The 19,510-nt window shown below is 30.9% G+C and overlaps 1 protein-coding gene across 3 annotated transcripts in view; it reads right to left on the bottom strand.

Annotated features, from left to right (window-relative positions):
• The window catches only part of LOC129939151 (calcium-transporting ATPase type 2C member 1), a 220,157-nt gene that overhangs the window by 40,052 nt on the left and 160,595 nt on the right, over window positions 1–19,510 (bottom strand). Inside the window, exon 1 of one of the 3 annotated variants that reach the window (XM_056047037.1) lies at window positions 13,175–14,104. The exons of 1 other annotated variant lie outside the window; for it this stretch is intronic. In XM_056047037.1, coding sequence (XP_055903012.1) covers window positions 13,175–13,186 — 12 coding nt within the window. In that variant the 5' untranslated portion in view covers window positions 13,187–14,104. Of the gene's footprint in view, window positions 1–12,901; window positions 13,036–13,174; window positions 14,105–19,510 lie in introns of those variants that run through there. One more of the 3 variants, XM_056047038.1, reaches the window with a different exon arrangement.

The following is a 19,510-nucleotide window of genomic DNA, read 5'->3' as shown; positions in this document are numbered from 1 at the left end:
TATATTTTAAGATTGCATTCACATATCTAAAAAATAAGTACATCTTCAAAAAATCTAAATGTAGTTAAAATTCTCAGAAAAAACTTAATTTATAATTTTTTCTTTTTAAAAGTTGTTAGATCATTTTTTTTTAAATTTTTATGTATACAATTTTTTAATTTATTTTTAACTTTGTCGAATTGAAAATTTTGAGATTTCTCGTACTTTTAAGGTCCCTAGAATCTAAATCAAAGATTTTTAAAGCGATGTTTGAGTTCGTGATGCGTGTTCAGGATATCATTTTTCGTTATGCATATTTAAGATCCAATAGAGATATCCGGTAAGGTTAAGTTAAATTGGCCAGTTTATTGGTCCATTCTGATACCACATGAATCTTTTTTTTTTTTTAGCTCAATGAAACCAATTTGAATCCTTTACGAAATGTGAGAGACTGATTATTTTAATTTTAATTTTTTAATTTAATTTAATTTTATTTATTCAGCTCTTTAATGTACAAGAACTAACAATTTTGATTTTATTAGACTTAAAATTAAAAGGGACGAGGAATTCGGACTCAAAAAGGGAAAAAGAAAAGGGTATCTTTTTGATAGGATTTGGAAATGTTTAAGTCGAAGACGACCATAGCAGCGTTGCAGTGACGAACAATTCTGGACATTGGTTCAAAGTACCCGTAATTAGTGTGGTGATGAGGGATATAGAAAAGGGTGATAGATCGCAGATTAAGAGGGTTGGTGTTAAGATGAATATCACTCAGAAGTGCCGGGGAATCTATATTACCCATTAACAATTGGTAAACAAAAAATATATCAGCGCTTTTGAGTCTAATATAAATAAGGGCCCCAAACCTATCAGTTTAAGTCGATTGGCATAAGGAGGATGAATCATCCCAAGAGTGGGCACTTAAGGCAAATCGAACGAAACGTCTTTGAACATTTTCAATTCTGAGTCAATGGTTGTCATAAAAGGGAGACCATACTTGGCATGCATATTCAAGATGAAGACGGACTAGGGAAATGTAATTCTTTTGACCATCTCTTAATAAAACCGAAAGATCTATTAGCTTTATCAATAATTTGGTCAAAATGGAAATGGAAATTCAGGTGTTTGTCACACATAATACCAAGACTTCTAATAGAATCGACTACGTTGACGGCGTCATTAAGGAAGTAGTATACTCTATGAGATGGGATTTGTTTGCTCGAAAAGGTCATTTGTTTACAGTTACCTACATTTAACTCTAGGAAATTATGCATGCACCAAACAAAAAAGATTTTAAGACCATTTTGTAAAAGTAAGGAATCAGATGGAGTAGAGATAATCTTAAAAATGTTCTTATCATCCACAAACATTACGATGTCTGAGTTATTTAATTTAAGACAGACATCGTTAACAGATAAGACGAAGAGAAGTGGGCCAAGGTGACTACCTTGTGGGACTCCAGAAGTTGAGTGCATAAGACTGGAGACTGAGTTACGGAAAAGGACTCTATAAGTTCTATTCGCAAATTTGAGCTTATCCAGTTTATAAATATAGATGGAAAACCTAGGGCTCTTAGTTAAAGATAAATTATCTTATGGGATATTATCTTATAGGATATTTTATCAAAAGCTTTGCTGTAATCATTGTATACAACATCAACTTCTTTGCCATTCTCAAGGGCTGACAAAACTTCGGATATAAATTCAAATAAGTTGTTCGTAGTAGATCTACCTTTAAGAAAACCATGTTGAGCGGAGGAGAATAAAGACTTGCAATGGAAAAAAAAGGAATCATAAACTAAACTTTCAAAAAGTTTTGGAATGCATGAAAATTAAGCAATAGGTCCATAATTGTTAATTTCAGTTTTATTGCCTTGTTTATGAATGGGAAATATAAATGAATCTTTCCATATATGAGGAAACACACCTTAGGAAAGTTTAAAGAGTGCAGTTAGAGGCTTTGACAGAAAATGCATACATTTTTTTAGAACAATTGATGGGACGCCATCAGGACAAGGGCTAAAGTTTTCTTTGAGGCTTACGATTTTGGCAAGTACCATTTCTTCAGTTATTTTAAACGATGAAGAAGAGATTTGAGTGCAACCATCTAAATAACTAAAGTAGTGTGGATCATGATCATAAAGATGTACAGTATACGATTTGCTAACGTTTTGAAGGTGGAAACTCATCAGATTTTCGTTTGACATTTATAAACTTGATGTCCTTGCATCAGAGAAAGAGGGTTATTTCCCATTTGGTGAAGGTATTGGTTATAAAGGGATTCCCTTAATTTAGATAGAGAATTATAGGCGAGAAGATAGTTGTTGTGATCAGTATCAAATTTGGACTGTAAAAAGATCTTCCAAAGCTTTTTTCGGGTATTTCTTAGGCTATTGAGCTCTCTGTTGTTATTATGCTTATATGATTGAGATCGTTTAGATTGTTATAGAAGATTTCTTTGAGGTAATTCTTGAGTTTTTTGAACTAGAGCAGGGCATGTACAGAGAAGACGAAGAACTGTTTCCTCTTCTTACTCATGCATACAGTTTATGCAAAAGTCATTTGAGAATACGCCTAGTCGAGAAGGATGCTTTCCTATTAGACAGTGCCAAGTTATGACACCGATTATCGAGCCTTGATTGCTTGAAATCTAGTGTTGGCCAGATGTTTATTGTGAATTGATACGTGGTGATGTTATTTTCCCTGCCTTCTATCTAGCGTCTTCCATTAGCAATACTTTACATAAAACGATTGGTATACAAGCATTAGCCAAACGTTGTAGAATGAGTTGTCCTGTACTATTTCTGGCAAGTTCATCTGCCATCTTGCCAATTTCCTGGAATGTTTCTATGGCTCGTAACCCAGCAAAGGTAAATATTAAACTGTTGTTCCCTTTATTAGAAATGATCGCCAGTTATGGACTGTTATAGAGTTTTTAGAGAAAGATTTCAGAGAGAAAATACGGATATCAGATGTTGGTATCAATTTTCTTTAAGCCAGAACAAGACTTCTTTTATGGCTAAAAATTCCGCCTGGCACACGCCAAAATGTTTAGGAAGTCGGAAAAGAGATATCAACATTAAATACATTTTGTTTTACAGATAATAACATCGAAAGATGCAGTTAGGACTTTCCAAAGAATTGAGTGGTTGTTTTTAGTTTGAAAATTTTGTTTGACCCCAAATATCTCACTAACAAATAACGCGAGCGAGTAAACGTTAATAAAACACATATAACATATTTTTGTTCATGATATTTATTTTTATTATAAAGTTTGAACGTTGACATTATGTGTGAAACCCTACATCATATAAATGACCCCACGAGAATTGTTGCGAACATGAATTCTTAAAATGTGACGGTATTCAAAATTAGTACAATCAAAACAAAAAATTAAAACGTTTTATATAAATCTTAAAAACTGAGGAAAATATTTTTCATTTCTTTTCTTTCTTAAGGAACTTAAAATTATATCATCTTCGGAATAATTTTATGCCGCGAAGAATAATGTTTTTGATACATGGTAAAATTTCATGAAACATCGAAGTTACGGTAACAACTTAAAAAAACTACTACTGATTTCCGACTGGAATATTTTTTCAAAAATGAATAATATCGCCTTCAAACTAATTTCATCTCATACAAAATCAATTTCGTTTGAATTTAATAACATTTTTAGAAAAATTCAGCTTTCGGATTTTATTTAAAATTGTAGTATATTTAAATATTTATAATTGTACTAAAATTTAATCAATTGTATGGTAATGCCTTTTATTTATTTAAGTTGGTACAACTTAGAAATTATACCAAATACTTGGATTTCCGAGGGACATCCATTTTGATACCTCAGCTTAGAGTAAGACGTATTTTTAATTAATAAAGAAAACTTGAATTATTATAGAATTGTAACCAGAGTTTTATTTCCTCAACATTAAACATAAAAAAAAATAAGATATCACACAAAAAAACTACGAAGAATTGGCAAAAACTGATGTTCGATTCGAATATATTTCGACATTACATTAATGTTTTCGCTTCAAAATTATCATTCTAATGTTAACGTAAAATAATGTTATTAGAAAAATCCAATCCAATTCCAATTTTATATAGAAAATATAACTTTCAAGACATGCTGCTGAAATTGGTACAAATTGGTTTTGGATTCAAAATATCGAGAAGAAAAACAGATATTGAAATCAAACTTATTTTTTCATAAGCAATATGTTGTTGCCAACTTTTAATTATTTTAATTTATTTTAAAAATCAATTGACAACATTTTTTTATAAAACTTGAAAACTTACAAAAACAAGAAAAAATTGTTCATAAATGGTTTTCGACTCAAGTATTTTTTTTAGTTTGCAGTTATTTAGTTCTCATAAATATACGTTTAACATTAAAATTTAGTTCAAAAATGTTTGTTATTTAAATCTGTTTTAAGTTACTGAAGAAATTTAAGAACAAAAATAAAGCGGTACCCTTCTAGAGCAATACAAAACTATATTTTTTCATACTTCAAGAAATAAAGTTTGAAAATACATTTTAATAAAAATTCCATACAATTATGTTGGGCCGAGATTGAGAAAATTCTAATTTTTGATTTTTGAGACGTCATCGGTTCGTACTTCGTTGAAAATGATGCTCACCTGGACATCACTACCAACAGCGATCACTCAATTTGATGATACGGACATTAAAGACAAATGGTTGCAAAAGAATGGAGATAGTGCAACACAGCTCAAGGCACAATAGATATTCTACATGAGCGGTATAATGGAATGGTTAACTGGCGTTGAGGAGATATCAGTTGATCACGAAGATAGTGTGATTTAACTCCTTTAGACTTTTTCTTGTGGGGCATTTTTCAAGTCGCAGGGCTTTGCGAAAAATTAGCAAAGACAACATAATTGATGCCATCGGTCAAATTCAGCCTGATTTATGCGACAAAGTCATCGAAAACTGGAAGTTTCAAATGCGTGCCTCCCAATGATGCAAAAGCCGTCATTTAGATTGACATCATGTCAAAGATAGGGCTCTAAAATATAGATAGAACCTTCATTTACAACTTATTTCAATATTAAAATCAATTCAATTTTAAAATCGAGCCGCCTTAAATGAAAACCATTTTAAGCAAGTACTGAATCCCGTCTGAACATAGGCTAAGACCCATACAAAAATCCCAAAACAAAGTCCTTCCTGAGAATACCAAGGACCATGGTATGAAAGAAAACCGATCTAATTTGTGACCTTCTAACTGTTACAGAACTGAACCAAAAACACGATGTATCACAAAATTAGTGACTCTAAAGCCATAGTAATTCCCAAATATAACCCGTCTCAAACGTGCGAAACTTTGTTTTGATATTAAGAAGAATTAATTAATTAAGATGGTCTAAAGGCTAAACAAAGCCCATTTTATTTGAGCTGAAACATGAGTTGTGAAATAAATTCTAAAAGCTATAGGAAAATATCAAATTTTGAAACTTCCTTTGAAGTGAATTACAAATGAAGAACCAAAACTCATGTGTCGATTTCTTATAGATTTGTCCTCATTAGCCGGTGGTGGTTTTAAGGCATTTTATTGAAATTTTAACAATTAATATACCCTGTTGACGCCTTTTATTTTATTATTTCAATCCCTTATATTTTGAATAAAATCTAAGGTCTTATATCAACTTTAAAAAAAAAACAAATTGGGTGGCGGAACAGTCCGTTGGGAACTAGGGCCTAGTGACTTACAACTCTCAACCATGCCTGTGTGTGAGTACAGTTTTAAGCCGAACCCGAACGGGTAAATTAAGAAAGCACTTTTCATGAAAAGAACTTTTGTGGAATTTAAATTATTATTTTTTGAGATTTTCGTTATAATTTTATTTTAATTTTTCATTTCAAATACATGGAACACTTCGAGAAAAAAGTTTGAGTCAAAATATTTTGAAACTCTTTTAAGTCTTCAGTCTGAGATATAAGTTTAGTGTATTAAACACCAATTAGATCAACAAATTAGTTGATTAAGAACTAAATTTAAAATGATGTATTAGTATTTTAGTTTATTTTAAATTTTGTTTGATTTTTAAACAGAAATAAATCATTAGTCAATTTTTTTAAAATTTTATTTACAGATTTAAAGATTAAATTAAAATTAAGTCAGTAAAATAAAAATGTTTACCTTATATGACGCAAAATGGTGTTATTCTAAACATAAATAAAACAAATTAGGTGGTCAAATAGTCCATGAAGAACCAAGGCCTAGTGACTTACAACTCTCAACTATTCCTGTGTGCGAGTAATGTTTTCAGAGATGGAAGGGCCCTTCAGTTTATATGCCGAATCCGAACGGCTAATTTGAGAAAGTACTTTTCATGACAAGAATTACTCTTGGAGGATTTGTCAATTCCTCGCAAGAGACAGGACCGGTGTAAAAGTTAGGTGGCACAGACAGGTATTAAACCCAAGACCCTTTGCATAAAAATCCAACGCACTAACCATCACGCTACGGGTACTACAGCGCTAAATAGCTTAAGGCAAATTTATAGTAAATTTCAATAAAGGTCATCTCTAACTTTGAAAAACGTGTGTTGTGTTCAGACTCAATTTTGTTTGTTGTTGTTTTCAAAAAATTGACTTTGAAAAAAAAAAATATATAATTATTGCAGTATTATTTTGAATATATTAAGTATATTGGTGCACACATTACTGAAGGTAATTTATTTTGTTTTTGACTCGAATGTTAATTATGAGAACAACAAAGTGTTTATACATTTCTACTTGAAACAAAAAAAATATAAGAATTTGTTTTGTATTTCAATTAAAATTTCGCATTTGCTGATAAAAATATTAAGTAATAGTCCATAAAAAAAAAACAAAAAGAATTTGAGAAGGTGATGGCGTTGAGGTTGATTTATAGCTTTTATCTTCTCAAAGTTTAAGCTGGGAAACTTGAAAAGAACTAAATTTGTGAATATTAAGCTAAGGGCATTAAAACAAGAAAAGTTGAAACATATGCTATTACGAAAACAAAAATTTTAAGCTCAAATGTATTTTAAAGTACACTTGAAAAAGAAGTTGTATTTACTATAAAAACTTAAAGAAGTAGTCATTTTAGCCAACCTTATTCTCTAGACCACTTACAATTATAGTCAACTAGTTTTTGCATCCTTAAAGTTTTTTCATGTTAGATCTTCGTTAGCAACAAAACATGAAACCAAGTCGTGGTATAAACTAATACAAAATAAAACATAAACCAGTGTATATTTTGAATCACTTAAATAAGTTACATTTTTTTTAAATCTTTACTATTGTCTTCATTGAAATCGTCGATTAAAAAGAATTAAAAGAAGATAGCTTCAATTTCGATTAACATATTGTTTGAATAAAATCGGTCTAATTATTTATTTGTTATCTTGAGATTAAGAGATGCTAACTAATTAACATACGATTAAAGAATGTCTCTCTTTAATTTCAATTTCTGTCTTTATAATGCTAGAAATATAAATGTACATAAGTAAATAAATCTACATATATTTTAACTAAGATCTTTGAATGTTTTTGAAGTTTGAACTTTAGTTCAACAACCTACATAAAACTCCAGTAAACTCTGTTCGAAAATTTTGACATCATCTGTCTTTTATTTTGCGTGAAAGGAAGAAACTTCAAGTTTGTCAAAAACGGCGAAAATAAAAAAAACTAGCATACAAGTCAATGTCGTAAAGTAACAAAAGAATAATTTAAATAAAAAGGGTAACTAAAAGTAGCATAATTTTAAGCATAGTTTAAAAAAGCAATTTTCATCACGGTGGTATTTGACAACAAAAAGAATGCGAACATTGTTTTATTCTAGTCATTTGAACGCAATAATTTAAGACTTTAAGAATTTAAGTAAATGTAAAAGAGGCTGGGATGCGACAGGTTTTCGTGTTGGGTTAATAAAGTTTTTAGTTGAATTATTCTTAAATTTTTTAAAATTACCAACAATAATTTGCATATTAAGAAATAATTTAGTTTGAAAATCTAGTTTTGTTAAATAGATTTTTAGTCCAAAATAAATTTTTACCAATTTAAGTAGCATTTCTTAAATTTTTAAAAATTAGATGAATGAATCAATTTTTACTAAATTTGCGTACTATTTCTTGTAGATTTTATTTTCTATGAAAGAACAGACTGTTGGATTTTTATAAAAGAAAACTACTGAATATGGAAAACAATATTTTCTGTGAAATAAAAAAGATTGAATACTTTAAATTTTTGAAAAGCTATTTGAGTCAAAAGTAAATTTTTACCAAGTTTTAGTATTTTTTTTTATTTTACTGAATGTTGACAACAGTATCTTTTAAAAGATAAAAGTAGTTTAAAGATAATATCTCAAATTTTTTAAAAGGTATTTGAGTCGAAAATCAATTTTTAACAATTTTTATTAATTTTATTGTTTAGGTTTGTATTTGTTTTTAAAAAGGTCTTTGTAATAAATCTCTGTATGATGACTTTTATAATTTCATCAATAGTTATGACTTAATTTTTCTATATGAAACTTTCACCGAGGATAACTTCGCAAGAATTGAAAATAAAAAAGTAGATTTTACGTTTAAGTGGATACCAGCAACGAGGAATCACACACGAGGAAGAGCAAGTGGAGGATGTTTCCTAGGAATCAAACTAAATGCACGCTGCGCCTTCAAAACATACAACGATATTAAAACAAGCAGGCCGATTAGCTTCTTGTAAAAGCTCCGCTGATTTTTGGAAACTTGCTAGGTAGCTGAATTGAAAACGTTTTACCATCCCCACAAAACTGTTTTCTAATGTAATGCTTTCCCATTTCAAGGATCTTTTAAATCCTGCAATAACGCCGACAAAGTGGCAATTCGCAGTCGACTCTCTAGACTGTGCATTTCCATTTAGCAAGTTTGAAGAAACCAGACAGATCGAATGGTATTCCAGTGGGATTTTTTAAATATGGGACTGTCAGGCTCAAAGAGCGCCTTATAAAACTTTTTAATACAGTTTTGGATGGAGAATTGACGCCAGATGAATTTCGAGATGCTATTATATTTCCAATCCACAAAAAGGATAGTTATTTGATGCAGCTAACTACGGAGGGATAACCTTTTTAAATGCATCTTACAAGATATTTAAGATTGAGACCAGAAACTTCTGAGGGAGTTCCAGGCTAGATTTAGACCAGGATACAATTGATAGAGGTCCATTATTCTATAAGCTGTAAAGCCTTGGGATATCATTGAAGTTTGGTCGCGTTCTTGGGCACCTACATACAGGAACAAGGGCGGATGTATGGACATGTGAAGAACTGGTTTGAATCCTCATCGGGAGTGCGACAAGGTTGTACATTAAGCCCTACCTTTTGCATAATTCATTGATGACCTTTTAACCTACCTGCCTGGTGGATTTCGCAGTGATGCAGATTAAGAAACTTCCGTTTGCAGATGATATGGTCATGTTTGCGCAATCACCGGAAACTCTGCAGCTCATGATTAACAAGGTTTACCAGTATTGTCAGCTTTGGAATTTAATAGTAAATATAGATAAATCCAAGGTTATGGTTGTTAAAAGTGGTGGTGGACGTAATGCATCAAATGAAAAATGGAGCTATAATCGCGAAAATATTGAATGTGTGCGAGAATACAAATACCTTGGCATTACTGTTACAAATAATTTAAATATGGATAAACACTTGAAAGAAAAATTGGTTAAAGTGAAAATTGCTATTAATATGACCTGGAAACAATGCTTCTATATAAGGGTATAGCACATACATAGTAGCAAGTTTAAAATATTTGAAGCAGTAGCTGAGAACATACACTACCGGTCAAAAGTTTGAAGGGTTGCTTTATTTGTACCTGGCACTTGGGTTTATGAATGAATATAGGATTTCTTACCTGCATTGTTAAATTAGACCATTCATAACAGGTGCAAGTGAAAAAACCCCAGATATTAATCCTTTTCTGTAAATTATGATGAATTTTTTGAAAAAAGGTTTAAAAAAAAACAGTATTGGGTTTTTGGCATCTATTTGGATTTCCCATAGTTTTTATTTTTTATGATTTTTTACATTCAATTTGGAATTTTTTTTATGACTACGGTAATATTAAAGGGTAAAAAAATGTAAAATTTGAATACCTACATATTCAGGATTTTGTATATAATGCTCGGTTTGATCCAATTTAAATTTATTAGAGACTGTGATCTTCTCCAGTAAACAAAGTGCGTATTATGGGAAAAGTTAAGGAATTAACTATTTAAACTAGGTCTGCGATTATGACCCTTATTGAAGAAGACTATTCGTAAAGAGAAATCGCCACAAAACTGAAGATATCCAAATGAGCAGTTCACAAGACCATACTGTTTTAAGGATAAACCGAAGTCAGGACGACCTAGAGTTACGACGAAAACCAAAGATCTGCATATCATCCCCATAAGCAAGCGTTCTAGGAAGAAAACAGCACCAGAAATACGCGCCGGGATCAATGTAATCCAGGAAGAACCATTATCTGTATCAACGATACAACGAATGCTAAGGCATGCTGGACTTTTTGGGCGCGTTGCAGTGCGGAAATCACTTTTACGGCCCCAAAACAAGATCAAACGGTTGGAATGGGCCAAAATCCATAAGGATTGGACAGATGAAGACTTCAACAGAGTCTTATGGAGCGATGAGTCCAAGTTTGAGATATTTGGCTTAAATCGCAGAGTGTACGTCAGGCGCAGTGCTGAACAGAAGATGCTACCAGACTGTTTGGTTAAAACTGTAAAGCATGGAGGCAATTCAGTAATGGTATGGGGATGTTTTTCCTTCGATGGAGTAGGAGATCTAACACGAGTGTTCGGAAGAATGGATAAAGAAGTCTATAAAACGATATTGGAAGACCACGTTTTGGTATCTGGACTCCGATTAATCGGTGAAGGTTTTGTATTCCAGCAAGACAATGACCCGAAACATACTTCAAAACTTTGCCGGGGATACCTGAAACAAAAAGAAGATAAGGAAATTCTAAAAGTAATGGTATGGCCACCGCAGTCTTCAGATATTAACCCCATTGAGGTCTTATGGGAATAGCTTGACAGAAAAAACTTACAAAACCTTGTAAGAAAATTGCCCAGAATTGTAAAAAAAATTATTGAATTTAAAGGAGGGTTTTTTGATGAAAACTCAATTTAGAGCTTTTATTGGTATTTTAAATAAATAATTTATGTTTACTACAAAACTAGTTTATATTTTTCTATCATTTACGTATAGACATGCTCTTCACTTTTTTCACGTATTAATTTTTTTCCTAAAACTTTTTGGTTTAGGGTTAAACAAAATGTTCACCTTTCGTTTAAACTGCTATGGTAAAAAACCACCCACGCAATTTTATTCAGAGCCGTTTCTAAATCTTTCTGCCTTATCTTATCTGTATAATAAAGATTATTTGAAGTCCATATATCTTCTGGTTTTTGAGTTATGGAAGACGAAAAAACGTCGCGAACGTACGGACATAAAAACGTACGTTCACAGCACGCACAGATATAATTCTAAAAATCTTTTATTTCGACTCTAGGGAACTTGAAACGTCGTGAAATGTCAAAATTTTCAATTTGACAAATCGGACCCATGACAATAACTTTCTATGGGAAGTTACTAAAGCTTCAAATGGTTACATTTAACTGACCGTGGCCAAATGACTGCACACAAAATTAATGCAATTATTAGATAAGTGAGGTCCCCAGTCGTTACAAATGATTTAAATTATTGCAATTCTTAAACTAAAGAATCTAAATATTGCATTCTTTTACAGGTCACTGATATATGTAGTTTGGCTTGGTTCTATTTCAAACACAAAACACAAGGGTCGTCTTCTAAGCACTAAATCTCCCGAGGGGGCTAGGGTCACAGGAGGAATTAAACATCGACAAGAAAGCTAATGTCTAAATTTTAGGCGAATCGGACTCGTAATTTAGTTTTGACCACATATTAAAGCCCGATTGTGCGTGTATTTTAGAACAAATGGAAAACAATAAAGATCGGTGATTCAATTCTTCTTTAAGCAAGAAAATCCTCCAGTGAATCTTCGATTTCTATGGCGACCGCCAAAAATTGGAATGTATTTTGAAGTGGTCGCACATCGGCCCTACTTTAATGCTCCGCAAAGGTCTACCATGAACTCGAATTGGCAGACGACCACCAGTTAAAGATGTGCTAGAAAGTTGAAACAATTGGTATCTTGAAGCAGGAAATGTGAAGCGTTTGTTTATTCGGGACAAAAAAGTGAGACCACTTTAGAGCATTGTTTAAAATTCCTCAATTTGATTCAAAACAAACTTTTTCGTCGTTTGTAACTCCCGACAAAACATGGACAAAGGAACAGACGAAAGAGAGGACTTTACCTAACGAACATGTTCCAAAGAAGGCTAAGACTGTCTAATTAGCTTAGGATGGTGATAGCCACTATTTTCTGATACTCACAAGGTATAATCTACATCGAAAACCTGGAGAAGGGCAAAATGTTCATAGAGCTTTGTTATTCCGAATTATTGAATTGCATCGACACCAAATTGGAGTACAAAACGATCTCATTTGGCGAAGAAAAAATTGCTTTTTCACCATGGCCAACAGCTCCGCCGCGCCATTCGCATTGTAAAACAAACATATTTTACTTGCAAATATTGAAATTTTTAGTTGTCTATTGATCATGATTGAACACAAATCTGTATCTCCAAGAAAACTTTACAGAAATAAAACATTAATTTTAACTTTTAAGTATCAATGATAATGAAAGAAATTTTGAAAACCAACTGATAAGAAATTACATAAAGAATTTCAACAAAAATATCAAGAAAAGTCATAACTTGAATAAAAACATACAGAAAATTATAATAACTCTCATTACATTATCAATTAAAGTTAATAAATACCCATCACTCTACTTACCTAATTAAAAATATGTATATTTTTCAATATTCAATCAACTTAGATTAAGATAGTTTTCTTTCTACAGAAAGTACACAAAGACCATCACCTTTGGATGACGTAGAGATTTGTAATTATTAAAATTAATACAAAATTTGTTGTTAATCAGTTCAATTAAAATTAGTAACAAACTACAACTAAAAGGAAGTTATAGAGATTTTATAAAAAAAAGTAAGCCACACTTCCGGGAAGAGAGGAATTCCCAAAACCAATTAGAAAGTAACAACAACTCACTTGAGTCCACATATTTGCGTCAGAGATTTATAATTTTTTTCTTTTCTTGGGCAAATTATTTGAATAAATTTAAATTTTATAACCAAACACAAAAACTATAAATTTAAAATTTGGATTAGCATCAATTTATTCACAATACGCGACATGATGAACAAAACAAATTTAAGCGCGGTTATTACAAAAAACAAAAATATTTTAAGGCATTTTCAATATTCTCTGCCACAAAACATTTGCCGGTTTTTGGATTCTAATATCTTCTATACGACGTCACAATCAGAACCACAAGAAATAGGAAGGGTATATTGAACTTTTTCGTTCATTAGTATTTTGGAAGGAAATAAAATTAATCAAAACTTTCCAATAAAATCTTTTCTCTCTTTTTTTTCCAAATCGATTGTTGTTTGTAATTTTAATTTAAATATGACAGAAAACGTGGCGGCGCGGAGAATTTACACGTTTACAACAAAAACATACAAAAAATGATGATCACCAGAACAGCAACAGTGAGACGGTGCGCAATCCACCGGCGACGCACGACACGACGACGAAGGGCAACGACAGAGGCAGCAGCAGCGATCAACGATCGTCGAGCAACTTGATACTGAAATGTGTCAGTGTCACTTGATAGGCGGATAGCCGGATAGGTTTTATTTTGTTGTTGTTGTTGTTTTTGCTTGTGATCGCAAAAGATCGAACTTTCACTAAGATTTCAATTTGTCTTCATTTATGTTTCTATTTGTTTAAAATATATCTTTCTTTTCAACTAAAAGATACTTTTATATCTTTTTTTCTAACTCTGACAGCAACCAACAACGGGAAGTCAAACTCATCACTTTTATTTCTTATTTTTTTAGAATATTCACTTAGAGAATATAAATGCTTTTTAAATCACTGTGAGAAGTTCACGCAACGCACGATGTGGATGACAACCACTCGACTCGAATGAAGAATGTCGGTCGTGTGTTTCTTTTTGTGTTTTTTAACTGACGTAAAAAGTAGCTTTTTTGCTGAGTTGTTTTTTTGAAGTTTGAAGTTAACAAATGAATTGAATACTGATCAAATGAGAGAATGTTCATTCAGTACTCTTCTTAAGAGAAGAGCGAAAGACAGTAAGAGAAAAAAAGAGATCGAATGAATGAAAGTGAATTTTGGTTACTGTGAGATTAGGATTACCACTTTAGTAAATTTGTTCTAAATTTTGTAAATTGTTTTGAAAATAATTTTAAACAATTACTCGAGAGTATAAAATTTATAAAAATCGGTTCAAATTCTTAATTCCAAACATTCCAAAAAGTTATTTTTCACAGACTTTAACTCTGAAGAAAATGTAATTAAGAAAAAGACCTTATTGTAGAGTTTAGGGCCCGGTTTTAGAATCTGAGCCTTCAAAAAATAAAACAACAGGCTGGGATGCGACCCACACTGATAACTTCCCATCCCGCCTGTCAATTTGTCTTGCTTAAAAGTTTGTCTATATGTATTCGTATCAAATTTGCGGACTATTTTTTGTAGATTTTATTTTTTATGAAAAAAACGGACTGTTGGATTTTTATATAAAAATTACTAAATATCGAAAACAACATTTTCTGTGAAATTAAATAACTTTCAAGCCAATATTTCTAATTTTTGAAAAGCTATTTCAGTCGAAAGTAAATTTTTACCAAGTTTTAGTATTGTTTTTTTTTTAGAGTTCTATTTTTTGTAAAAAATCTGTCAATTCGATTTTTCTCAAAATTTTATCAGATGTCAAAAACATTATTCTTCGTTGCACAAAATTCTTTTGGAGATGAAATCATATTTAAGTCGTAAAATTTTGAAGGTGACAAATTTTTTTTTCAGTTTTTTTGATTTATAACAAAAAACGTTAAATGGCTTTTTTTAAAAAAATATACTTTTTTGATATTAGGTTACAATATATTATATTAAATTTAATTCAAGTCTCTAGCGTTTTTGGTTCGTAAGATATTTAGGGTTAACCAAAATGTTTAACTTTTTTTCAAACTGCTATGGTAAAAAAAACCACCCATGCAATTTTCTTGAGAGCCCTTTCTGCATCTTTCTGACTTATTATCTGTATAACAAAATTTATTTGAAATCGATATAACTTCTGGTTCTTGAGCTATGGACGACGAAGATATCTTTCTAAAAATCTTTTATTTTGACTCTAGGGACCCTGAAACGTCGAGAAATGTCAAAATTTTCAATTTGACAATTCGGACCCATTACAATAACTTCTTATGGGAAGTTAAAAAAACAAAAATTAGCTCACTTCTTCAAATATGTCAAAGATGTGACAGTTCGTAAAAATAATCAAAGCAGCTACGCTTAAATGGATAATCTTACAGATATCAAACGGATTTATCAAATTGCTTAAAGTTGAAGTAGCATTTACTTGATTATAACTTTAGCAGATTGTTAAAAGAAAGAAACAAGCTAAAGTGGTCTAAAATTAGGTTAATCATCTTTTTAGCTTAGAAAATTGCTAAAAATGGATCTTGCAATTTACTAAATAGTTAAAAATGTTGCGATATTGCTAATTTTGACTCATAACAAATATTTATTTCAACGTTTAGTAAATTTTTTACAAAAACCAATTGTTTCTTTAATTAGAAATACACATTTACAAGAAATACTTCACAAAATTGGTAAAAATTGATGTTCGATTCAAATATCTAGAGAAGGAATGAAAGTATTGACCAGTGGCGGCTGGCGAGTTTTCGAACTGGTGGTGCATTTTTCCTGTTCTCAAAGTTTGAAGATTAGAAATGAAAACAAAAAACAATTTAAATACAATATATTCCTTTTTTATTATTTTTTGTACATTAAATCAATGCGACGGCATTTTTGGGAAGCGAAATGTTGAATCACTTTTTAATTGAAATCGGGTATTATTTGTATTCATTTTTTTAATGCTAAGCACAGAAAGTTCATTTAGTCGATCCTGAGACATGGTGTTTCGCAAAAGAGTTTTCTTTTCAGTGTCGAAAAACATAGCTCGCTCTCTACCGACGTCATTGGTATAGTGCACAGAATTCGATGAAAACGTCGCGATTGTATACTGCAGATAGTTTGTTTTTCAATTGGTTTTTATCCAAAGCATCTAAAGTGTAAACTGTGATCTTAAAATCTTTATCGGGAAAAGTGGAACGGTATGTTTTAAAGTTCTCGCAGTAAAATAATCTAGCCGCAATCAAATGATTGCATACATTGAATCTATCTTTCACTTGAGTAATAATTATATCGCACACTTCCTTTGCTATGACAAAGATGGCCGATTTAAACATTTTTTGAGGAAGTTCTTCAAGTTGACCTATGGTGTTACCTACATTTTGTATACTGATTTTAAAACCCTTAATACAGTTTTATATATGAACCAAATCAATATTTCTTTTCTGCATTTGTTTGAATAAAATTTCAATATGTGGCAGAATAGATTAAAAAAAATCAAGCCAATATAAAAAAGTATCATCGTTCAAATATCTTTGTAGCATATCAGCTTGATTTATAGAATTTGTATCCTTTTCCGTTTCTATAATAGTGGCCATGCATTCTTTTAAAGGCTCCATGTATCTATGTACTGAGTTAACCGTTGTAGAATTAAAGTTCCATCTCGTTTGCGGAGCAGCTGGAATCTTCTTTGATACAATATTTTTCAAAAAGCTTGAAGGTAGGCAAAAAACGCTTTTGTTTTGACTAACACTTTTTTCTATTATAAAGTTGAGTTGGGCGGCTTAACAATGAACAAATGAAGCATTTAGATAGATGGTTTTTACTTTAGCCCGTACTCCAACAACATTCACGCTCATTTCAGGGGCGCCATCGTAACATTGTGCTATTAACTGTTACGGAGTTATTTGAAGTGACGGTAATTCTGTTAAATAACAGAACTAAGCCCTTCAGCAGTATGGGAATGTGGCGTAAGATATTTCCAAAAGCGTTCATGATTATTATCGTTTTGCTCGTATCGTAAAATCATAACCCTCTGCATTGTAGTCGATACATCGGTAGTTGCATCAGTTTAAACTGCCACGTATTCACATTTTTTTTTATAATATGCGATGATTCTTTGTTGTGTACACATAAAATTGAGTCCAAAATATCGTTCTTAATAGTTTTTGTATCCAACTCTGATACAAAGTCTATTAATCCGCAAAATACCCCATAACTATTTGACTCACGTCTTTCATCGTGACCTCGCAAAGCCAATTCAAATGCACCACAGAACTTAACACAATCGATAAGACGTGATAAATTATACCTGTTTTTATCAACTTTTTCGTTGTACTTTTGGATATTATTTCTATACACAGAATGAAGCTGATTACGAATGTCAACCGTGCCTAACACAGACAAACTCATTTCATTTTGTTAGTGTACTTTTTTTTATGTTTTTGTATGTTTAAAAGTTAAAATATAAATATGGTAATATAAAAATATAGAATCTTTTGAATTGGGTGTTCAACGCACTTAAGGTACAAGCGCCGTTGGTATTGACTTCACTCATTTTTTATAAGAAATAAAAACCTTACTTAAATTTTTTTAAATTAAATTTCATTTTTTTTAAGAACTTCGGGAACAAATTCAGATATTGCAATACAAGTTATCAAATTCCCATAGGAAGTTATTATAAACGGTCCGATTTGTAGAATTGAAAATGTTGACATTTGCTGTAAAGATACTAACGCAGAATTATGTAGAAAGAACACCCAAAATATGTCACGGACCAGTAACGCTAGCAACATTACTAAAAGTTGGCAGAAATTGATTTTCGACTTAAATATCTTTTTTAAAAATTAAAGACCTTGGCTTTAAACTAATTTTGTCTGATAGCAAATATTGTTTCCGATATTCAGCAACATTTTTATTAAAAATGCGAAAATATATTGTTTTTTGTTTTTAAAAATTAAGATCTACAAAAAAAAAATACGCATAATTTATGTTCGGTTTTCGGTATTGATTTCAAAATGATTTTAGTGCTAATTTTATTTGAAGAATCCAACAATTAAAATAGAAACTTTAAAGAAATGCTACTAAAATTGGTAGAAATTGTTTTTCGAATAAAAATCTTGTTAACAAAAATAGATTTTGAAATCAAACTGTTCCATCATAGTATTATGAACATTTTGTTATAGTTGCTAGATAAAACGACGGACGGGATAGGAAGTTATCAGTATGGCTCGCTTCCTGGCCTCTTTTATTTTAATGTAGTTTCACATCTAAAAAAATTTGCTTCTCAATTAAAAACATAAAACGAAAATAAATCAAAGTATATAGTATAAACATAATTTTGCATTAATTAAAACGTTTATATTTAAAAAACAACATTATTATTAAGTTAAGTCCTATTTCTTATATTTAAATTTGGATGGCAACCTTGGTAATGAATTGTAACTGATGAAAAATCTTCAATAAAGAGAAATCTTAAGATTATGGCGAATGAACAAAATACAAGAGAAAACCAGAATTTTAACTAAATGAATACAAAATAATGAATTTACTGAATGAATTTACAACATAATGTGCTGATAATGCAAGATAGGATATACAAGTAAAGAAAAAAGTAACTCACGTTGTATTTTATCATTGTTGTGTACTTATACGACAGTAAGGTCTTCAAAGTTACATAAATATAATATACAAGTCAACAGTTTATGACGGTTGTAATGTTAATTCATGTCGTCAGCTACATGTTTATTCATACTTACGTATGGACACATATGTATGCTCTTTTTTTAAATTGAAAAAGATAAAATAAACCGTCTTCTTTTGTATTTAAGAATTCAAAGAAATTACGAATTTTTAATTGCATCTTGATGCTTGTATAAAGACCCATTATGTGCAATGTTTGATATTACAAAATTGAGGGAGTAATTTAAGACGTACATAGGTAGATACATATATCGTTGTGTCTTAGTTTTGTAATATTTGTAATATCAAAAACCTTTTGCAATCCATGATTGCTGTTTTGTTTATTTTTTTTCTGGTTTTGAAAAATTGTCGTCAGGTTTTAAAAAACTGAGCTGTGAATTTTACCTTAAATACAAATATATAAAAAAACAATGGAACAAAACACGGATACATAAATAAATATAAACTTCTTAAACCATCGAAACCATCATCGATTCCAAATTAAAAAGAATAACATTTGGAGACAAATTGGCATTAAAATATATGCTTGGTTATTAAGTTAGTTGAATTCTATATGATCAAAATTCTGTATGAGATTTTGGTGGAAATCATGTGAGACTTTAATTCTACATGAATACTGTATCTTAAAATTCCAACACACACATTTTTTTGCGCGCAAATCTTCTTAAAACATTGTACCAAGAACTA

The sequence above is a fragment of the Eupeodes corollae genome, chromosome 1 (assembly GCF_945859685.1).
Source record: "Eupeodes corollae chromosome 1, idEupCoro1.1, whole genome shotgun sequence".
Lineage (NCBI taxonomy): Eukaryota > Metazoa > Arthropoda > Insecta > Diptera > Syrphidae > Eupeodes > Eupeodes corollae.
This window is presented reverse-complemented; position numbering and strand designations above follow the sequence as displayed.